Source organism: Crocodylus porosus, unplaced genomic scaffold, assembly GCF_001723895.1.
Source record: "Crocodylus porosus isolate Cpor-Errol unplaced genomic scaffold, CroPor_comp1, whole genome shotgun sequence".
Classification (NCBI taxonomy): domain Eukaryota; kingdom Metazoa; phylum Chordata; order Crocodylia; family Crocodylidae; genus Crocodylus; species Crocodylus porosus.
Window position 1 is genome coordinate 86007253 of NW_017728947.1, and position 18083 is coordinate 86025335.

An 18083-nucleotide genomic window follows, 5' to 3' on the forward strand; every position below is an offset into this window, starting at 1 on the left:
GTTTTAAACTGGACTACAACTTGCAGGAGTAAATTTAGTTGGCTTCTGGCCTATTTGACTAGAAAAACAGACAGAGACCAGAAGTGCTGATACTGCTTATTTCAGTTATATGTTCTGAGATAAGGAATCTTGCATGCCATGGTCTGTCTTGCTATATTAACCTGTGTACAGATTGGTTAAGTAAACTTCCTAAATGTCTGAGTAATTTAGTATTGTTTTGTTTCTCCAAAGTCATATTGTTTTCTCTTTCTCTGTCTTAAGTATAAATATGCTTGTAAACTTAGAGAGTCCGAGAAATCCTTTGAAACAGACACGTGGGTGATTCCCTTTGCTGTATGGAATTCTGCCTGTGTATAGCCCTAAATAATGAAAAGCTGGCTCTGTCAGTTCTGATTCAACTACAATGCAAAGTTTGATTTCTTCCACAAACTCCCATGATGCACTAGGCTCTACTTTAACCAAGCTGTGTGGAGAACAATGCGAGTCACATGCCTGGAAAAAACACTGTGGAAAATTTTGATGGAAACAATGACAGTGTGAAGGCAAAATTCCCATAAGGCATTACTGCATTACAACCACGTGTAGTTCACTGTTGAACTAACTCAGAACATTTAATTTCAATAAAAATATTAAAATAAAACATTTCCTCATCTTTAAAACCATCTTTTTTAAACTTTCATTCAGAAAAACATTGTTAAAATATTAGAATGTCCTGATATGTGACAGAAATGCCCACGTATCTCATCCTGTGTCCTGGGTGTAATTTAAAAAAAAACACTTCCAGTAGCAAACAGCTCTCTTGATCTTTCCTCCCAAGTCTTTTTCTTTGTACCATCCTCATTTTTGTCCCTCCTAATGGATAATAATCATCCCAGTCACTAGCACCTCTAACTTTGACCTCAACATTCCAGCTGCATTTATATCTCGACCCTCAGTCTTAAACAATCTCTCTGAAATATGGCTTTTCCTGTACTCACAAAGTGAAAAGCATCCACCTTAACTTCACCATTTCATAGCTTCCACACTATAACTCTGCTCCCTTTCTTAAGCCTATTTGTAAGCTATGAGCCCTATCTTTAAGTCCTTTTACCCATTTCCTATTAAGGTCCATACAAGCTTCTAAACTTATACTTTAAGGAACTTTATAACTTAGATCAGTGCTCAAACTTTTGGTCCCATGAGCTAGGTGAGTGACGCAGGGCCTGTCTGTGGGCCAGATCAGGCTTCATGTGCCAGGATTCAGCCCTGTGCTGTCTACATCTGGCCCTGCATGGCCCTGGTTGGACCTGACATGCCACAATCAGGTCCCAGCACCATCCCCATGCATTTGGATCAGGCCTCTGAGCATCAAGATTGGGCTCCAGCACCACCTCTGCCCAGGCAATTTAGCATGCACATTATCTGGCCCTCCATGCTCCAGACATTTGGAAGCAATGGAGCTGAATCTGGCTCATGGGCTGGGAGCTGGGCACCCTTGACTTAGACTGATTCTTCCTACCTACCGTGATATACTAGCAATCCTATCCTTTTTCATCCAGCGCTTACCTTCTACCTCAGTTTCCTCCATGGTTCTCCTTATGTATGGGGAAAACTTAGAATCATAATACCATGGAAAGTTAGGGTTGAAAGGGACTTCAGGAGGTCATCTAGTCCAACCCCTCACTCAAAGCAGGACCACCCCCAACTAGATCATCCACTCAAGTCTTTGTCTAGCTGTGTATTAAAGACCTCTAAGGATGGACATTCCTCTCTGGGTAATCTGTTCCAGTGCTCTACTGCCCTCCTCATTAGAGGGTTTTACCTAATATCTAACCTAAACTCCCCTTGCTGCAACTTGACACCACTGCTCCTTGTTCCGTCATCTCTCACCACTGAGAACAGTCTAGCTCCATCCTCTTTGGAATCACCCTTCAGGTACCTGAAGGCTGCTATTAAATCCCCCCTTAGTCTTCTCTTCTCCAAGGTAATAATCCCAATTTCCCTGGAGATGCAGGAGTGCAGAAGTTGTGGCGGGGGAGACGACAACTGTGGCTACAGCCCCAATTCCAAGTAGGGGCTGAAGTCCAAGCCACACTAGCTGCCTGCTCCCCTCACCCCCATACTTAATTCTAAAGATGGGGGGGACGCTTTTACCCCAATGTTAAATTGGGGGAACCTCATCTTAGATCATGGAATTCAGGCTTGTCCAACATGTGGCCCTCCAAGCTGTTTTCTGAGGCCTGAGTTGCTGGGACAGGAAATGAAAGTAAATACTGTACTTTCGTTTCAGGGGGGGTGATGTGATACTGCTTTCTGTGAGGTCTTTGAATATGGCTCGCCGGCCCACTGGGTGATAAAAAGTTCATGATCTGGCCCCACATTCAAAAAGGTTAGACACCCCCAATGTAATTATACAATATAGAGAACATAAGATATTAACAAAAGGTGGTCCAGTGTAAAACATTTTAGAGAAATTCTTGGCAAAAAAAAATTATAGTGAAATTAAGACTGAATCCACAGCAAAAAGCAGATTATTCAGGTAAGTCATAACAGAAATTTTCACCTCTCCAATATATAATCATTTAGAAATAAGAGACTAGAAGTTGTAAAATGAGGCTTAACCTTGGAGAAACCATACCCAAAGCAATGAATTCCACCTGCTTGCCAGAATAGAATATAAACAACCCCAGTGAATGGGATACAATTAATAACTGAAAATTTGAATGGTAAAGGGATCCAGAAAGGACAAGAAACCAAAGGCGAAGAAGGAGCAGTGAGCTGAACTTGATCCAATAACCTAAGGAAAGTTGAAGTAGACTCTATAAAGGTAAAGCAACTAGAGAAACTGTAACCTAGAATGGGAAAAATTCTAAGTAGAGTAAGAGAGTATAATTCGTAAGAAAAAAAAGCAGTGACAGCAAGAGGAAAGGTAGCTACTGCTGAAGCAAAGGAATGTCAACACAAGGAAAAGAGAGACCTAAAACCAAAACAATAATTGTGTATGTACTGGTAAAACATTTTGAGAAGATGGATCATTCTGTTTCATGATAAAAAACAGAGTTTTGTTATTTCCACAGGCAGGTGCAAAACCTTTGATGATCTATCATAATGCAATACCATTATCAAGGAAACTGTTAAGAGCTATTTTGCCTTATATGTTTCATACTATGTGATATATACAATATAAATAGTTTTAAACAGTTTTGTTACTAAAATCCGAGTCAACTCTGAAGCCATAGAAGTGTGAGTTTTACTGGAAAAATATCTAGAAAGTTATTCTGAATACACAACACAAATCAGATTATTTAATTAAGTAGCTACAGGAATCTGTACTTCTCAAAAATGTTTTAGAAATAATGGAACTTGAAACATTTCTTAAAATTTGCCTGAGGGAACTTAAAGAAATGAAACATTACAGAACAGATCAGATTTTACCATAAACTGTACAATTAGCAAGTCAGTAAATCTAGTTTCTAAAGAACAGATACATATGGTAAAAAGTAGGAGGACAGAGAGAAAACAGAGGCTTTACTGAGTCTAATAACCTTTCAGTTGCTTGTACTCATATTAATTCACTGGTACAGAATATTCCCAAGTCATTATCTAGAAGTTTTTTGATACAAGTCTAAATCATGGTTAGTAAAATCAAAAGAGAAAATGATCTCTCCAACAAGGATGTTTGTAACATCCAAAATGTACTTGAAATGCCTGACAAATAATTCTCTGTACTATAACTATACTTTTACAGGACTTTATTTTATCTGTTTTCTAAGACATGTCTATCAACTCTTAGATGCATATATTAACCTGTGCAAACAACACCACCCCAACAAATAAAACCACCCCAACCTTCCTTAAGAATCCCTTCAGCTTATGTCCAAGTATTCAGAAAGGTCTTCCATAATAAACAGAAGGTTAAAAAAAAAGAAGTGCTCAAATAATCCAAGGCAAATAGGGCCTAAAACAAAAAAAGCTTTACAGTTCAAAAACAACCGCTGGAATAGAATGAAGTAACTTGGCAGCAGCCAGTGAAAATATCTACAACATAAGCACAAAGTGATCCATAACAAAAGCATTGCAAAATAAATTGATTTTTATATTCGGAACTAGCTGAAGTTTTCAAGTGATCTTCAAGTGATCCACCTGCATAACAAATAAAGCCCTGTCTACACATTACAGGTATTGCATAATTAACTGATTAATTGCACAATGATAAAGAGACCAGCTACATATGCAAAGTAGCTATCACACAACAAAAAGCTCTAACCAGTTATAAAGTTAGACCTCAAAAATGTGTACAAACTTTATACGTGGTCTCCCCTGCTGCTGGAAGTTCTATCAGCTGATGGGGTTTCCAGCCACAGAGGTGCACCTTGCCCGCAAAAAACACCTGACCCCTAGGGATTGCGGCAGTCACAATCCCAAGGCTCGGAGGTGCGTGAAACCCCCAGATCCTGGGGATCATGGATGGCACAATCCTCAGGGATTGGGGGGGGCGGTGCTAAACCCTTAGACCCTAGGGATCACTGCTGCTGCGATCTCTAAGGTTTGGGGGTGCATAAAACCCCTGGGGCCAGAGGATCACAGAGATCCTCTGATGCTAGGAGTTTTACACACCCTAAGGTGGGGGGCACACCCCTGCAGCAACCCACAGCCCCAGGCATTCCCTGCATCCCCAGGTTGGGGGGGGGCGGGGAGGGAAAATCGCCACAGCAGCCATCCTTCAGCCTTGGTGCATGTGAGGTGCCTCTATAGCTGGAAGCCCCTCAACTGGGGTCCATTAGGCTCCCAGCTGCAGAAGCCTGCTTCTTGCTCATGCAGGGGGAGCCCCCTGCACCAGCAATAAGGCACAGTAGGATCTAATGCACAATCCCGTAATCGTGCCTCCTGCCATGCATGTGTGGCATGGCAGGTGGTGTGCTTATATGAGTCATGCATTAGATCCCATTGTGCCTTTCCCTGCACATTGTAGAGGAGACCTAAGACAGTCAAAAAACAAAGAAGATCATATCATTAAAAAACAAAACAAAATAAAACAAAAACAAAAACCTACTGCTGCTATTTTGGCTTCCACAACCAGTTAAAAAGCCAAAAGGATACTAAGGTTACCGACAGCAAGTCTCACGTTACAGCTCTATACCCAATTCACAGGCAACATTCCAAAAAGTATTATTGTGTCCAGAAAAACAAAACCTATACCCTACCTGCCTGTGGCTTGCCAGATGTTAGAAATCTTCAAAACTCACTAGCTCCTGTTCAAAATGTCAACAGGAAAAATTTTTTAACCCAGTGTAGAGAACCACTCAGAAGTCAAAGTTGGAGCTGCTATAACAGTGCTTGTATCTTGAGCAGAAGGGTAAAATTTACAAATAACCCAAACATATCAATGTTTTTGTAGTGGCAGTTATTCACACCCCATTCTCTCCAGCAGCTAGCTGTATATGGTCTCTCAAGGACCACATTTTAGATCTTGTGCAGAGAGCTAAGGAATGTTCATTGCACCTGAAGAAAATCAAAAAACAAAACATTACTTGAATAAGTGCCCAAAGGTTTTGGGCTCCACAATTCAAAAAGGATGTGAAGAAGCTTGAGAGAACCCAGAGAAGAGCTACGCGCATCATCAGAGGTCAGGAAAACAGACCTTACAACAACAGGCTGAGAGCCATGGGGCTCTTTAGCCTGGAAAAGTGCAGGCTCGGGGTGATGAGGTTGAACAGTCATAAACTACTGCAAGACCATTTCAGGCTGGACAGAAGGAAGAATTTCTTTACTGTTCGAGCCCCCAAGTTCTAGAACAGCCTGCCATTGGAGGGGGTTCAAGCACCTACATTGAATGCTTTCAGGAGTAATTTGGATGCTTATCTTGCTGGGATCCTATGACCCCAGCTGACTTCCTGCCCTTTGGGTGGGGGGCTGGACTCGATGATCTTCCGAGGTCCCTTCCAGCCCTGATGTCTATGAAATCTATGAAAGTGAGCCTGCTTAATATTCATCTGGAAATAAGCCAACTTACTGATAACAGCATAGGCACTGAAAGAAAAGTGTCGTTCAGCCTGAATTTTTCATTAGTTACCTTTATATCCATTTAGCAACCAGCCAGAACTCAATACAAACTCTACTCCCTTACCTATGAAGTTTTACTTCTGGTCTGAAAGAAAAGACAAGGCACCCCAAAATCTGAATCTTCTCTAAGCTACATTTTGTATAGGATGGCTTAGTCTGAGTTCTTAAGCCAAGCACCATTAAATACAGCTAAGTGCCCTAACATATGTCCATATTAGAATTCTCAAAAAAGTTTCCTCAGGACTAAGTACAGACATTCAAAAATCCTGAGCCTGAACTGATCTAATCTTTGCAGGTTAATCTATCCTGCCTAGACTGAACCAATTTGCAAGTGATTCACTTTTGATTCTGGAAATGCAGCCACATACCTGCAGTGGCCCAGGCTACAAGCCAGAGGTTAACTGTCTTAAAAGGACTTTATGAATTAACTTAGGTGATTAAACCACTACATACATTTATTTGTAAAACTTGCTAAAATTAGCTGTGTACTCAAAAAAATATATTGGGAAAGGTTATGCTATATTTTGCATCTAGAAAAAGAGATTGAAACCCGTCTTATTTAACTTTAACTAAAAATTCTCTACTGATATTAACACAATAAAACACATATAGAGGGAAGAATTATTTTCCAGATACTGAAAAATACGCAGCGGGAGCTGATATTTGAGTCCTATATTTAGAAATCATTATCAAGATAATGAGACATCAACTGGGATTCCAGTACAATCTATATCAGAACTTTCTAACTTGACAGTACAACCATTTCTCTTTGTAAGAATAGCAGTAAGCCTTTTATGGTTGTAAAAACATGAAACATGAAGCAGTTGAACTTAATCTTGAATGTATTCACTTAAATCTGTAAATCTTGTATTTGTTGCTATTTGTTTATAAAGTTTATTAGTCTGATATTTTTGCTGTACTTGAATTATTGGCTCATTAGCCTGACATCTATCCAGTCTGCTTTTAGACAAAAGCCCAATTTTTCATACCCATGAACAAAATGTAGTCTTATACTGTTTCCTGGAGCTCTCTCCCTTCTTTTAGAAGCTGCACTTTTTCGTTTTTCTTTGCATTGCTCTTTAAGCTGAGGTAGATCTTCTTTGTAAACCTTTAAGAAAGAGTATACATATATATAAATAGAAATAGTCTCAGGAAGAACAAGCATCTGGGAGGAACATCTATCAAAGTTTTCCACAAAAGAGAAGGGTACAATAATATCACTGTGGACATCTGCAATGACTGTAGCCAAAGGGCTATATTATTTGTTTTTTAATTACAAACAGTAGGGTATGACAAACTGTTATGACTGCATGAAACCACCATCTTTCTGATGTATTTGAGTATTCTGAATTTATCAGATACTGACAATGAGCCAAATCCTAAAGTTCTTGCTCAGTCTGCATTTCAATAAAACTTCAATTGATGTTACAGTTCCCTTTAAAAAGGACTAGGTAAAATCTTCAGAAGTAAGTCAGAATCTGTTCCTGTGCTATTAAAACTCAGAGCTTACCTGTCGACGGTATGTAATCTGAGTCTCTTGTTCAATTTCAGAGTCCAGCTCTGGAACATCAGACTGATCTGAATCTGATTCATCACTATTAGAATCAACTAGACTTTCTGTGATCAGGAAAAAAAAGAATAAGGAGACAACCTAATTAATATAGAGTATAGTCCAGAAAAAGACTTCAGTAATTCTAATTTGTAATGACTTCTGATAAACTATAACGTGAGCTAGCTAATCTGTTATAAAAATTAATTAAAGTTTCATCATTTTCCTAATTCAATAGGTCACTAACCTGTACTTTCTTTTAACTTTAACTATGTTGCATTATTTTTCTTTTTAATAGCTAGCATTCATGTATTTAAATTATTTCATAGACACTCCAGTGGTCTCCAGCAGACAGGGAACTAACTGTTCAATAGAAGACCTTGGTTCCTTTCTGACTCTTTCAATGGTGTTTCTCAACTTCCACAACTGTGAAATAACAGACATTATATTCACCTTCCTTTCTAAAAAAAAAATCAAATTCGACATGTATTATTACTAATAATTATGGATCCTAGTTTCCCATTTTCCCACGGTAAAAATGAGGAATTCCCCCTTTACCATGTGCCCTCCAGATGTGTATATGGGGTGGGCTGCCACTGTGGGCTCAGGCTCCCCACCCTGTTGTCCTCCCCCAGAGGGCCTCTGCAGCCCAGTCAGTAGGCCCTGGCATGGCAGGGCAGAGCAGGCCCAAGCAGGAAAGCTCCTGCCGCTGCAAGCCCTGTGTTACCCTGGTGAGGCATCCCCTGCCTGCCCAGCAACAGCATGGGTAGCAGCGTGGGGTCACATCACCAGGGCAGTGCAGAGCTCATAGCGGCAAGGAGCTTCCCCACCCAGCCCCTCTCTGCCCTGCCATGCTGGGTCCCACCCACTGGGCTGTGGAGGCTCTGGGGGGAGCGCAGCAGAGTGGGGAGCCTGAGCCTGCACTGCACAGCCCGCATCTGCCCCACACACAGATCTGGGGGGCATGTGTCCTACCTACTTCTCCCTGGAGTGTGCACAGAGGTGGTGAGTCAGACCCACCCACCCCCAAGCCCGCAGGGAAGGGGAAACCAGGTTCCACACTCCATTCTGCTGCAGCAGCCACCACCTCTCATGGGTGGCAGCAGGGGCGGGGGGCTGTGGACCTCGTCCCTGGGGAGTGGCTTGAGAGCGAGGGGCCTGGACCTGAGTTTCATGAGCTAAGGGGGCAGGGGTAGCTCTGATTTTCCATCACAAAAAAACCAAAATAAAAGCACCAAAATTTATAATTATTTAGAATTTATTACAATGATTGAGGCACTGGTAGGCTTCCAAAATGCTTTAAAAGTGTAAATATATCAATGAATCCTTGTGGTCAATATATTGATATATAGTGATATATAGTGGCATTTTATTTTAATCGCAGATTTGGGGGGTTTTATCAGAGAATTTGCAATTTTTTTTTTTATCAGAGAAAACCATGATCCCTGGTAATAATAATAATATATTCTAACTGGAATGACTAATTATTAATGTTACAGAGGAAACAGTATTTTAGGGGGAAGGTTCCCAATTCAGCACAAGCATGTTTGGACAAACTGGATATCTGTATACCCAGATCAGCTGACAACATAAAACTTCCTACATTACATGTAACTGAATAATTTGTATCCACAAAAGTACATTTTTGTGGATACAAGTTTAATAACTTTTGAAAACTGGGACTACTGTGTTCTACTTACTGTTGGAAGCCTGAAATCTACATGAGAACAGATTTTAACTTCCATGGTTAAAACAGATACATTTTCATACAACTGGATCTTAAGCCCTTTAAAAATTACCAGTCATAAATAAGAGAATGAATTATGCTTAGAAAGGGAGTGGTAGGGTGCACGAAACAGGCCTTATTTAATTCCGATTCAGCCCGAACCGGGGACAGTGATTCAATTCGTTGATTCGGATCACTGTCACCGATTTGATTTGGTGGAATCCCAATCTGAAGATTCGAATCAGTGATCTGGCCATGGACACAGCTTTAAATGTTTTTTCTACATACCTCAAGGTACCAGGTGCGGCTCACGAATGCTGTGATAGTGAGGCAGATGGAGCAACCCACAGGAACATGGGGAGCCCCCCTGCATGCTTGGTGGCAAGCCCGGAAGTGGACCAGAAGTACCTTTCAGAAAGATTCTAATTCGATGGCTGCTCTACCTGGCCCCATCTCTGCTGCCCCCCTATGCCTCACACTGCAAAGGGGGGCTCTGCCACGAGCCCTCAGAAGCCCTGATTGCCACTGCTGCAGCTGGTGAGTGCAGGGCTTTTAAGGGTCGGGATGCTGGGGCCGGGTGGGGGATGGGGCCAGGTAGGGCAGTCATGGGGGCTTCTCCTGCAGCTCCCCCCGCCCGGGGAGAGGCAGGCACAGACAGAGGAGCCATGGGAGAACCCGCAGCCACCCAACTGTGCCTGCCTCTTCCCAGCCAATCCAAATCTCTCCGAATCAATTCAGAGGCTTGAGATTCAATTTGGACCTTTTAATGCATCTCCCAATTCAATTTGGATTCGGAGATTTGGCCGCCAAATCGGGCCAAATCTCCTCTGAATCAAATGGGCAACCAAAGCTTCGTACAGCCCTACAGAACAGATAATACAAGAATCAAATACTAAGAATAAAAGGAGGATAATATAATTAATCACAATCACTATACACTTATAAAAAAAATAGATCTTGACTAACTGGATCCTTTTTCCGATGAATTACATGTTTGGTTGATAAAGATAATCATCAAAGGATCCACAAAGGATCACTAGGTCAGATGACCCCAGCCAGATAATTGTCCAGTCTTCTCTTGAAGACCTCTAGGGTAGATGATTGTACCACCTCTGTGGGGAGCTTGTTCCATAGTCTGGACACCCTAAGTATAAAGAAATTTTCCTAATGTTCAGCCTGAAATTATCTTCCAGGAGTTTGTGGCCATTGTTTCTAGTTTTCCCCCAGGGTGCCCTGGTGAACAGTTGTTCACCGAGCCCCTGATGTACGCCTCTGATATAGTGGTAAGCCACAATCAGGTCCCCTCTCAGCTTTCTTTTCTTTAGGCTGAAGACTCTGATACCCCTCAGCCTCTCCTCATACGGCTTGCCATGCAAGTCCCTGATCATGTGGGTGACCCTTCTCTGGACCCTCTCGAGCTTTACCACATCGTTGAAGTGTGGCACCCAAAACTGGACACAATACTCATCAATTGATGCATGCCAGAGTTTTATTGGCCCAATACTCATTAATCGATGCATGCCAGAGTTTTATTGGCCCTAGCGGCTACTGTGTCGCAGTGCCAGCTCACGTTCATGCTAGGGTCTATTGTTACCCCCACATCCCTTCATTTGTAGTGGTGGTCAGGTTAGCAATGCCCAGCCTGTAGGTGTGCTGGGGGTTCTTCCTTTCCAGATGCAGCACTTTGCATTTCTTTATGTTGAACCTCATCTGGTTCGCACAACCCCAAATCTTGGCCACTATGCCATAATACACTTCCTTAAGACATTAGCCCTGGTATAAAACACTTTGATTAAGAAACTGGAATGAATTAAAATAGTCAACATAGTAGTCAATATACGTATATTAAAGACTAGCAAACTGACAGGTATCACAATGTCATTTGAAACTGAAGGAATCATCATCAATCATCGTCTTGCTAATGGTGTCCCTAAAAAATAAGTTCTTGGCCCTACTCATTTTAATGTTTTTATTAATGACCTGTAAAACAACATAACAGAATTCCTGATAAAATTTGCATATGGCATAGATACTGATGGAGTGGTAAAAAATGAAGGGTCACAGGTACAGAAGAATATAAAGTTAAAAAAGTTGAAAGCTATATGTATTACAATACAGCGAAGTGAAATGTGATCCAGCTTTCAAGGAATGTAGGCCACACTCATCAGATGTGGAATTCTGTCTTCAGAAGCAGTAACCAATAAAGTTATAGCCTACTAACAGATATGGTGGGGGGCACTTTACCAGAAGAAGCAGCATGTTAGTTTGACTTGGCTCCCCAGCATCTGAATAGATTGGGTGCTTCAGCGGGGCTTTTTGGCAGGTTTATCTAAAGCTGATTCAATCAGCTATTAGATAAATGTGCCAAAAAGCCCTGCTGAAGCATGCTGTTTATGCAGATGTTGGGTGAACTAGGTCAAACCAATACTATGCCTTTTCTGAACATGTGCTGCGCTTGGCACAGGGGTGCACTTGAGCTGAAAGTAAAGCAGTGGGTTGGTGGTTTTTTTCATTTTTTTGGGGGGGGGGATGAGTGGGTGGGAGGGGTTCATGTCTATAAGCAGCCTTAGCTATCACATGGATGATTAGCAAAACGTGAGCTCCTCAGACAATTCTGTGCCCAAAGTTAGTTACTAATGCTACACTTGGATGCATATAAGAAGGAATATCAAGTCAAAGTAGGGACATTGTATTACCTCTGTATAAAGCACTAGTATGTGGACCACCACATTAGCACCAGGTTTTGGTGTCTACAATTCAAGATGAATGTCAATAAAAAAGAGAGAGGAACTGAGAAAAGAAGGTACAAGAAACATAAAGGATTGGAAAACATAATGAACGACTCAAGAGAATCTCTTTGTTTAGTTTAATGAGATTACAGGTGACTTGACTGTAGTTTTTAAGTTCCTACACTGAGAACAGAAATTTAGGAAGAGGGCTTCTCAGTCTAGGTAGTGGTTGTCAACCTTCTGAGACTCAAAGCACCCCTTGGAAAATGCCAGATCTTAGCTTTCATTCTTTTCCTGACTATGTAAAAATTCTGTTGCAAAGGACTCAAAGATCACAAAAGTCCCACTGAAGTGCACAATCTATACAGATGTCGGGTGAGAAAAATTCAATGGCTTGAATTTGAAGCTAGACAAATTCAGATGAAAAATAAAGGCACGTGTTTTTTTAACAGCCAGGGGAATTAATCATTGGAACTTCTTACCAAAGGTTGTGAAAGATTCTCTATCACTAGCAACTGATTTAAATAAGGCTGGATATGTTTTGTCTTGTTTTGTTTTGTTTTTGGGGGGGGGGTTGGGAGGGAATTTACATTCTAGTTGAATTTATACTCTAGTTTAAACATATTAATTCAGGGAAGTTCTATGACCTCTGTTGTGCAGAGGTTTACATGAATCTCTTGAGAAACCAATGAGTCTCGTGAAAAACTAAAGAACTCAGTATTTAATTAGGTAAAACACAGATTTCAGGTATCTAAATGTTGTGACTAGTGTATCAGTGTTTTTCCTGCACAAACATATTGGGCAGGAGGGAAAATTAGTTTGAACTTTCTGAGACCCGAAACGAGAGAATGAAGAAGAGTACTTGTTCATTACCACCCTCTAAGATTTCTCAGAGAAGATAACCCCATTAGAAAGGTCATTCCACCTAATCCTGCAAGGCTCCTCATGTTAGTAAGAGGAACTTTCCACTGAGTGTAAAGCTGTCAATGCAGCCATAAAAAATAGCAAAAATCTTTTATTTTTGGCCACTAACATAAAAAAATAAAGTCATAAATAGTGATTCAGGCTCCACGCAGAATCACACTAGATGAAGATGCACCTGGAGTTATACCTTCTGATCTACAAAAAGAAAAGGACTGCCATGTAGCTGAAATGAAAATAGTGGGCATTTTGTTCATGGTATTAATTAATATTTTTATTATGGAAGTATGATGTGGAAAGGTGAAACTATTTTTAAAAAAAAGATTCTTAACTGGTTTTAACTGATTTTAATTGAGACTTACTGATAAAAAATGTTACAAGAAAGCTAGGTATTATTTTCTAAATTACCTTAAATTTTAAATTAAATTGCTTTGGATCAGTTTTGCAAAGTGTCAATTTAATTTGAAAAACTGTACTAATGCAATATTTAATTTATTCTTTATGGACTAATTAATACTGTGTCTATAGACAAATATACGTATTACAAAACTCTTCCAAAAATAGCAAGAGTTTTCTTTTCTACTTATTATTGCCTTTTAACCCGAAGCATAAAGGATTACATTTTCAAAAGTGACTGCTGATTCTGAGTGCCTCATCTTTTGTTTGTGTCTAAGTTGCTCACTTAGAGGAATCTTATTTTCAGAATGTTATCTTTAGAGCACAGTGATTAAAGTGGGAGTACTTGTGTACATTACAATATACACGGGCACAGTTGCCTGCAGGATTGCTGGACTACGGACAGAAAAGTATTTACTAAAAGATTAAAGTCTTCAAATGAGAGTTCTCCAAGCTGTGACTGGTCAAATGCATGTGCATGTCAGAGACAGGACTGTTGATCAGAAAGCATAAACGACTGAACAAGGATAAAAAAAGAAATTTAAGAGGGGCTTTTATAGCCATCAAGAGACCCTAAATAAATATTCAAATTAATGTGGAGGAACAAGGTGCTCATCAGCTAGTTGGTGGGAGGTAGAGACTCCTTCAATAGATAATGCCTTCCCTTGCATTCTCCAGGATGCCCTCGTCCTCCTCCTGGTTGTTTATTCCCAACAATTTGCTCAAGTCTCACACTGATATGTACATGGAGAATATCTTCTATATATGCCCCAAGCAATAGGAAAGAAGAATTAGACCAGGTAAGTCTAAAGCTGTCGTGAATATCTGCAGAAGTGCCTCAGCACTTTGCAGCAATATAAAAATGTAACACTATGGGGGTGCTCCAACCTCCTGCCTCAAGAGCTACAAATCTGCCTCAAAGACAAGCTCTCCAGTCAAGTGGCACCAGGGTGCTGCTTCTGAATAAGCCAGGGCTCTTACAGCAATAGTGGTAATTCCTGTAGGGGTGGCAGTGCTGCCCCTGCCCAGATTCACCAACCAGCTGACATGACAGAGCTGCCCCTGTGGGACAGACCACAGCTGTGACAGAGGTGTCTCTGTGGGAATTGCCTCCACAATCTTGAGGGACCCAGAGAGAGCTGGTGCTCTTTAACAGATGGTGGCAGAAGCAGGGTCCCAAGTAGGGCTCCCTGACAGCTACCTCCTGGGTAAGCTCTGAGGGAAACAGCCACTGTCCCTTCTTCCCTCCCCCTTGCATGTGGGGAGGGAGAGTAGAGGGCTGTGGGATGCCAATAGGAAAGTACACAGTGTATCTAAATCCCCTCCTCTCTCAGGAGCACAGGAACCTAAACCATGCTTTCCCATTAGATTTCTCCTTTCACCTCTAATGCACTTCTCCTCTTTTGGCTTTGAGAACAGTCTCCTAATGCCTTCTGAAGGCAGGTCTGTTCTTGCATGCTTTCCTTTGGTCCCAAGAATTTTGCACTCTTGGATGTCCAGTGACTTGGCTTCAACAGGAGGGATGGAGAGTACTCTCACCGGGCCTATTCCAGGACATGGTGGTTAGACACTCCAGGAAATACAGATTCAAGTCCCTTCAAAGTGAGAAGGGCTTAGAACCCTAGTCATGTTCTTGATAACAGCTCTAAACGTTAGGCTACTAGACAACAGGGGAACACTACTGTAATAGGGTTACAACTGAACTGACTTAAGTGTAGTTATGCATGATTTTCATAAACCTAAATTCTCTCTGGGTACTTAGATGGCGGTTTAGGTGCCTCCCTGGTACAGACATTCAAGGAATGTTCACAATCCAAATGGACGCTTGTAATGAATTCAGGCACCTAATGAATTTTCTAGCTGATGGTACAGGATCAATTGGAATCACTCTTTTAATTTGGAAGCTAAACTCTGCCCAAATTGCCTTTAAGTGACTGTCTGCATCCTGATCCAATATTATAAAATATTATCAATATCACAATCCAATATTAAAACAAGGATGCTCCTACCTTGAGCAGGGGGTTGAACTGGATGACCTCTGGAGGTCCCTTTCAGCCCTACTTTTCTATGATTCTCTAATGGTGTCCCCTTTAGCCTACTTAATAGTTATAAAATAAAATCACATCAAACAGTTCAAAGTCATTCATGTAAAAAAATAAAAATATGGCTCCACTACTGCAAACAATTATCCACATGGTTCACTTTGAATCACTTTATTGCGAGTAAACAAATGAATTATGCTTCACAGGATCAAGAATTTGATCTTTAACATTAATTATGAAAGTTAGAGACAGAACACTTGTTCTTAAAGCATTTAACTCAAAGTCTCAGAAATCTCAACCTTCTTCTGATAGCTTTGATTAGAACATCTCAAACATACTGGTTAAAAACATTTATTAACACTTCTGAAGTTTAATTAAATATGTAGATATTATATCTTATTTCACTGCTTACATGTCCAGTACAAGCATGTTGCTGCATACTTCAATCAATTAAAATAATTCAGTTATGTACAAAATTCATATAGGCATAGCAACGATGATTAAAACTTGCAAATTCTGTCTTGGCACTTAGCATGAATACAGTAATGTTAATTTTTTTCAAATTATCTGTATGAAACTGTTGAGGCAACAGTATCACCTAGGCTAAGCAATTGCAAAGTTATAAGGATGACAACCTTGCAAAGTTATGTAAGTCCAACTATTTATAAATTATTTCTATATCCTTTTTCTACTGATATTTACATAAAATTATTTTATATGCTACTCACCTTGTGGTGCTATGTGAAGAGAATCCTTCAACTTCCTATCAGGGACAAATTTCCACTGAAAGACAGAATGATCAGCTCCACCAATAGAAACAACCCACTGATGATCATGTGACCACCTGACATTTGTCACATGAGCTGAATGACCAAGATATTTTTTAAACTTTGCTCCTAGAACAAGGAGAAAAATCAATTTGCCATGTGTCTGGAATAAGGACTTCTAAACAACAATTACTAAAACAAAAATCAGGGAATCTTTCTACATATTGTGTGACATACTAATTAAATATTATTAACTAATTATAAACATTGATTAAAGTAATATCTGCTCACAAGATATCACCAATGTGGAAAAACACAATTCCACTTCTTCTATCTTGTGAAAGGAAGACGGAACATTAAGCAGTAACCAAATCATGATACTACTCCTCGCCTCCAATACAAATAGGAAAACTTGGAAGGAAGGAAGGAAGGAAAGGCAAGGGAAAAGAAGAAGAGGAGGAAGGAAAGGAAGGAAGGAATGATAACCATAGCTGGCTTTCATGAGGTCTGCTATATGTGAATCATTTTGCAGAACTTTTAACCAAAATTCTACGACTCTCTTTCTGCCCCAAGGTTTGTTTGTTTATTTTTAATTTTAGCACATCTTTAATAGGCCTCTATGGACTGTGTTATCTGGACACTCAGGCTATTTTCCCATTTTTCCTACAATAGAACTTGAACATTACTCACACTAAGCCATATACCTGCTTTAATTTAATTAATGCTGTTACATCTGATTAAATCTATTACTGTATCCTGCATAACTAAGATTTGATACACAGATATATCTAAAATAATGATCCCACACAACTCACTGCAGGGATTATCATGATTTTTCTTCATCAGATACATCTCCTCCTCAATTATTAAATTGCATAACTCCTTAAAAAGGGGGGTAAAACTATTTTCCTTCAGATATTTTCCAGATTCTTCTCAGAGTATTTTTTTTGCACAAAGATACAGATTATCTCAGTTATCAACTAGCAAAAGACTTATGGCTATCAAGTTTAAGAAACAAGGATCTGAAGGATTTATCTGTATTGGTAAAAGGGAATAAGACAAAGTAGCATTATTTATTCACATCAATGTTAAAAATATTATGAAAGAATGTAAGGTAGACACTGATGATAAAATACTGTTGTAATAATAGCACAAAGGTTACACAGACATTGCATAACCCCAGTCCTCTCGGCCATCAGGCATACCATGCTGTTGCAGCTGCCATTAAAAACATTATCATATTTTCAAGGATATTTTACGTAACTCAACTCATCCTAGGATACATAGAAAAAAAATCCCAAACTGATGTGTCAAAATTTGATTCTTTTGGACTAGTCTCCAGAATTTTTTTGTAAAAAAAGAACTTCCTCCTCCTTAATTACCAGAGAACATCTCAAGAGCCTTCCCCATATGACTGCAGTAGCACTGGTTTGAGGATCCAACACATTTTTGGGGAGAGATGCAGAGGGTTTTTTGTTTCTGGAATGGAGCAAATCGAATAGCCTTTGAAAAAGCAGAAACTCTTTCTTGTTAGATATTCAAGACTACAAAGATAGGTAACCCCCACTCTCTGCCTGGTATCAACTTAATTCTGGTTTAATATTAAGTTGAAAGGATGAGATAACTTGCTCCAGACTTTAGTTTTAAAGTTTTCATCTTAGAAGGTCCTTTTCTTTTGAAGACTTTTCCTTTGAAGAAGTTTTTAGACATAAAAGATTCTTAAGGTAGTGGCACTTGTGATTTATAGGAAAGCTAGATATTTTATACTACTTTATGAACAAATAAGCCACTTTTTCTGGCCCTCAGCCCAAATAATACCATATTTACTTGACTCTAAGATACAGTTTTTTCCTCACCCAATCAGCACAGAGGGGAAAAGCCACTCAGACTTGTATACAAAGTGAGTGTGTT

The 18083-nt window shown here is 40.0% G+C and overlaps 1 protein-coding gene across 1 annotated transcript in view; it reads right to left on the bottom strand.

Annotated features, from left to right (window-relative positions):
• Positions 1-18083, bottom strand: part of EML5 (echinoderm microtubule associated protein like 5) — a 222112-nt gene that overhangs the window by 114551 nt on the left and 89478 nt on the right. Inside the window, exons 11-13 of the mRNA XM_019552385.1 lie at positions 16134-16301; positions 7553-7659; positions 7032-7150 (exon numbers count right to left, since the gene is read on the bottom strand). Of these exons, the coding sequence (XP_019407930.1) occupies positions 7032-7150; positions 7553-7659; positions 16134-16301 (394 nt within the window). The remainder of the gene's footprint in view (positions 1-7031; positions 7151-7552; positions 7660-16133; positions 16302-18083) is intronic.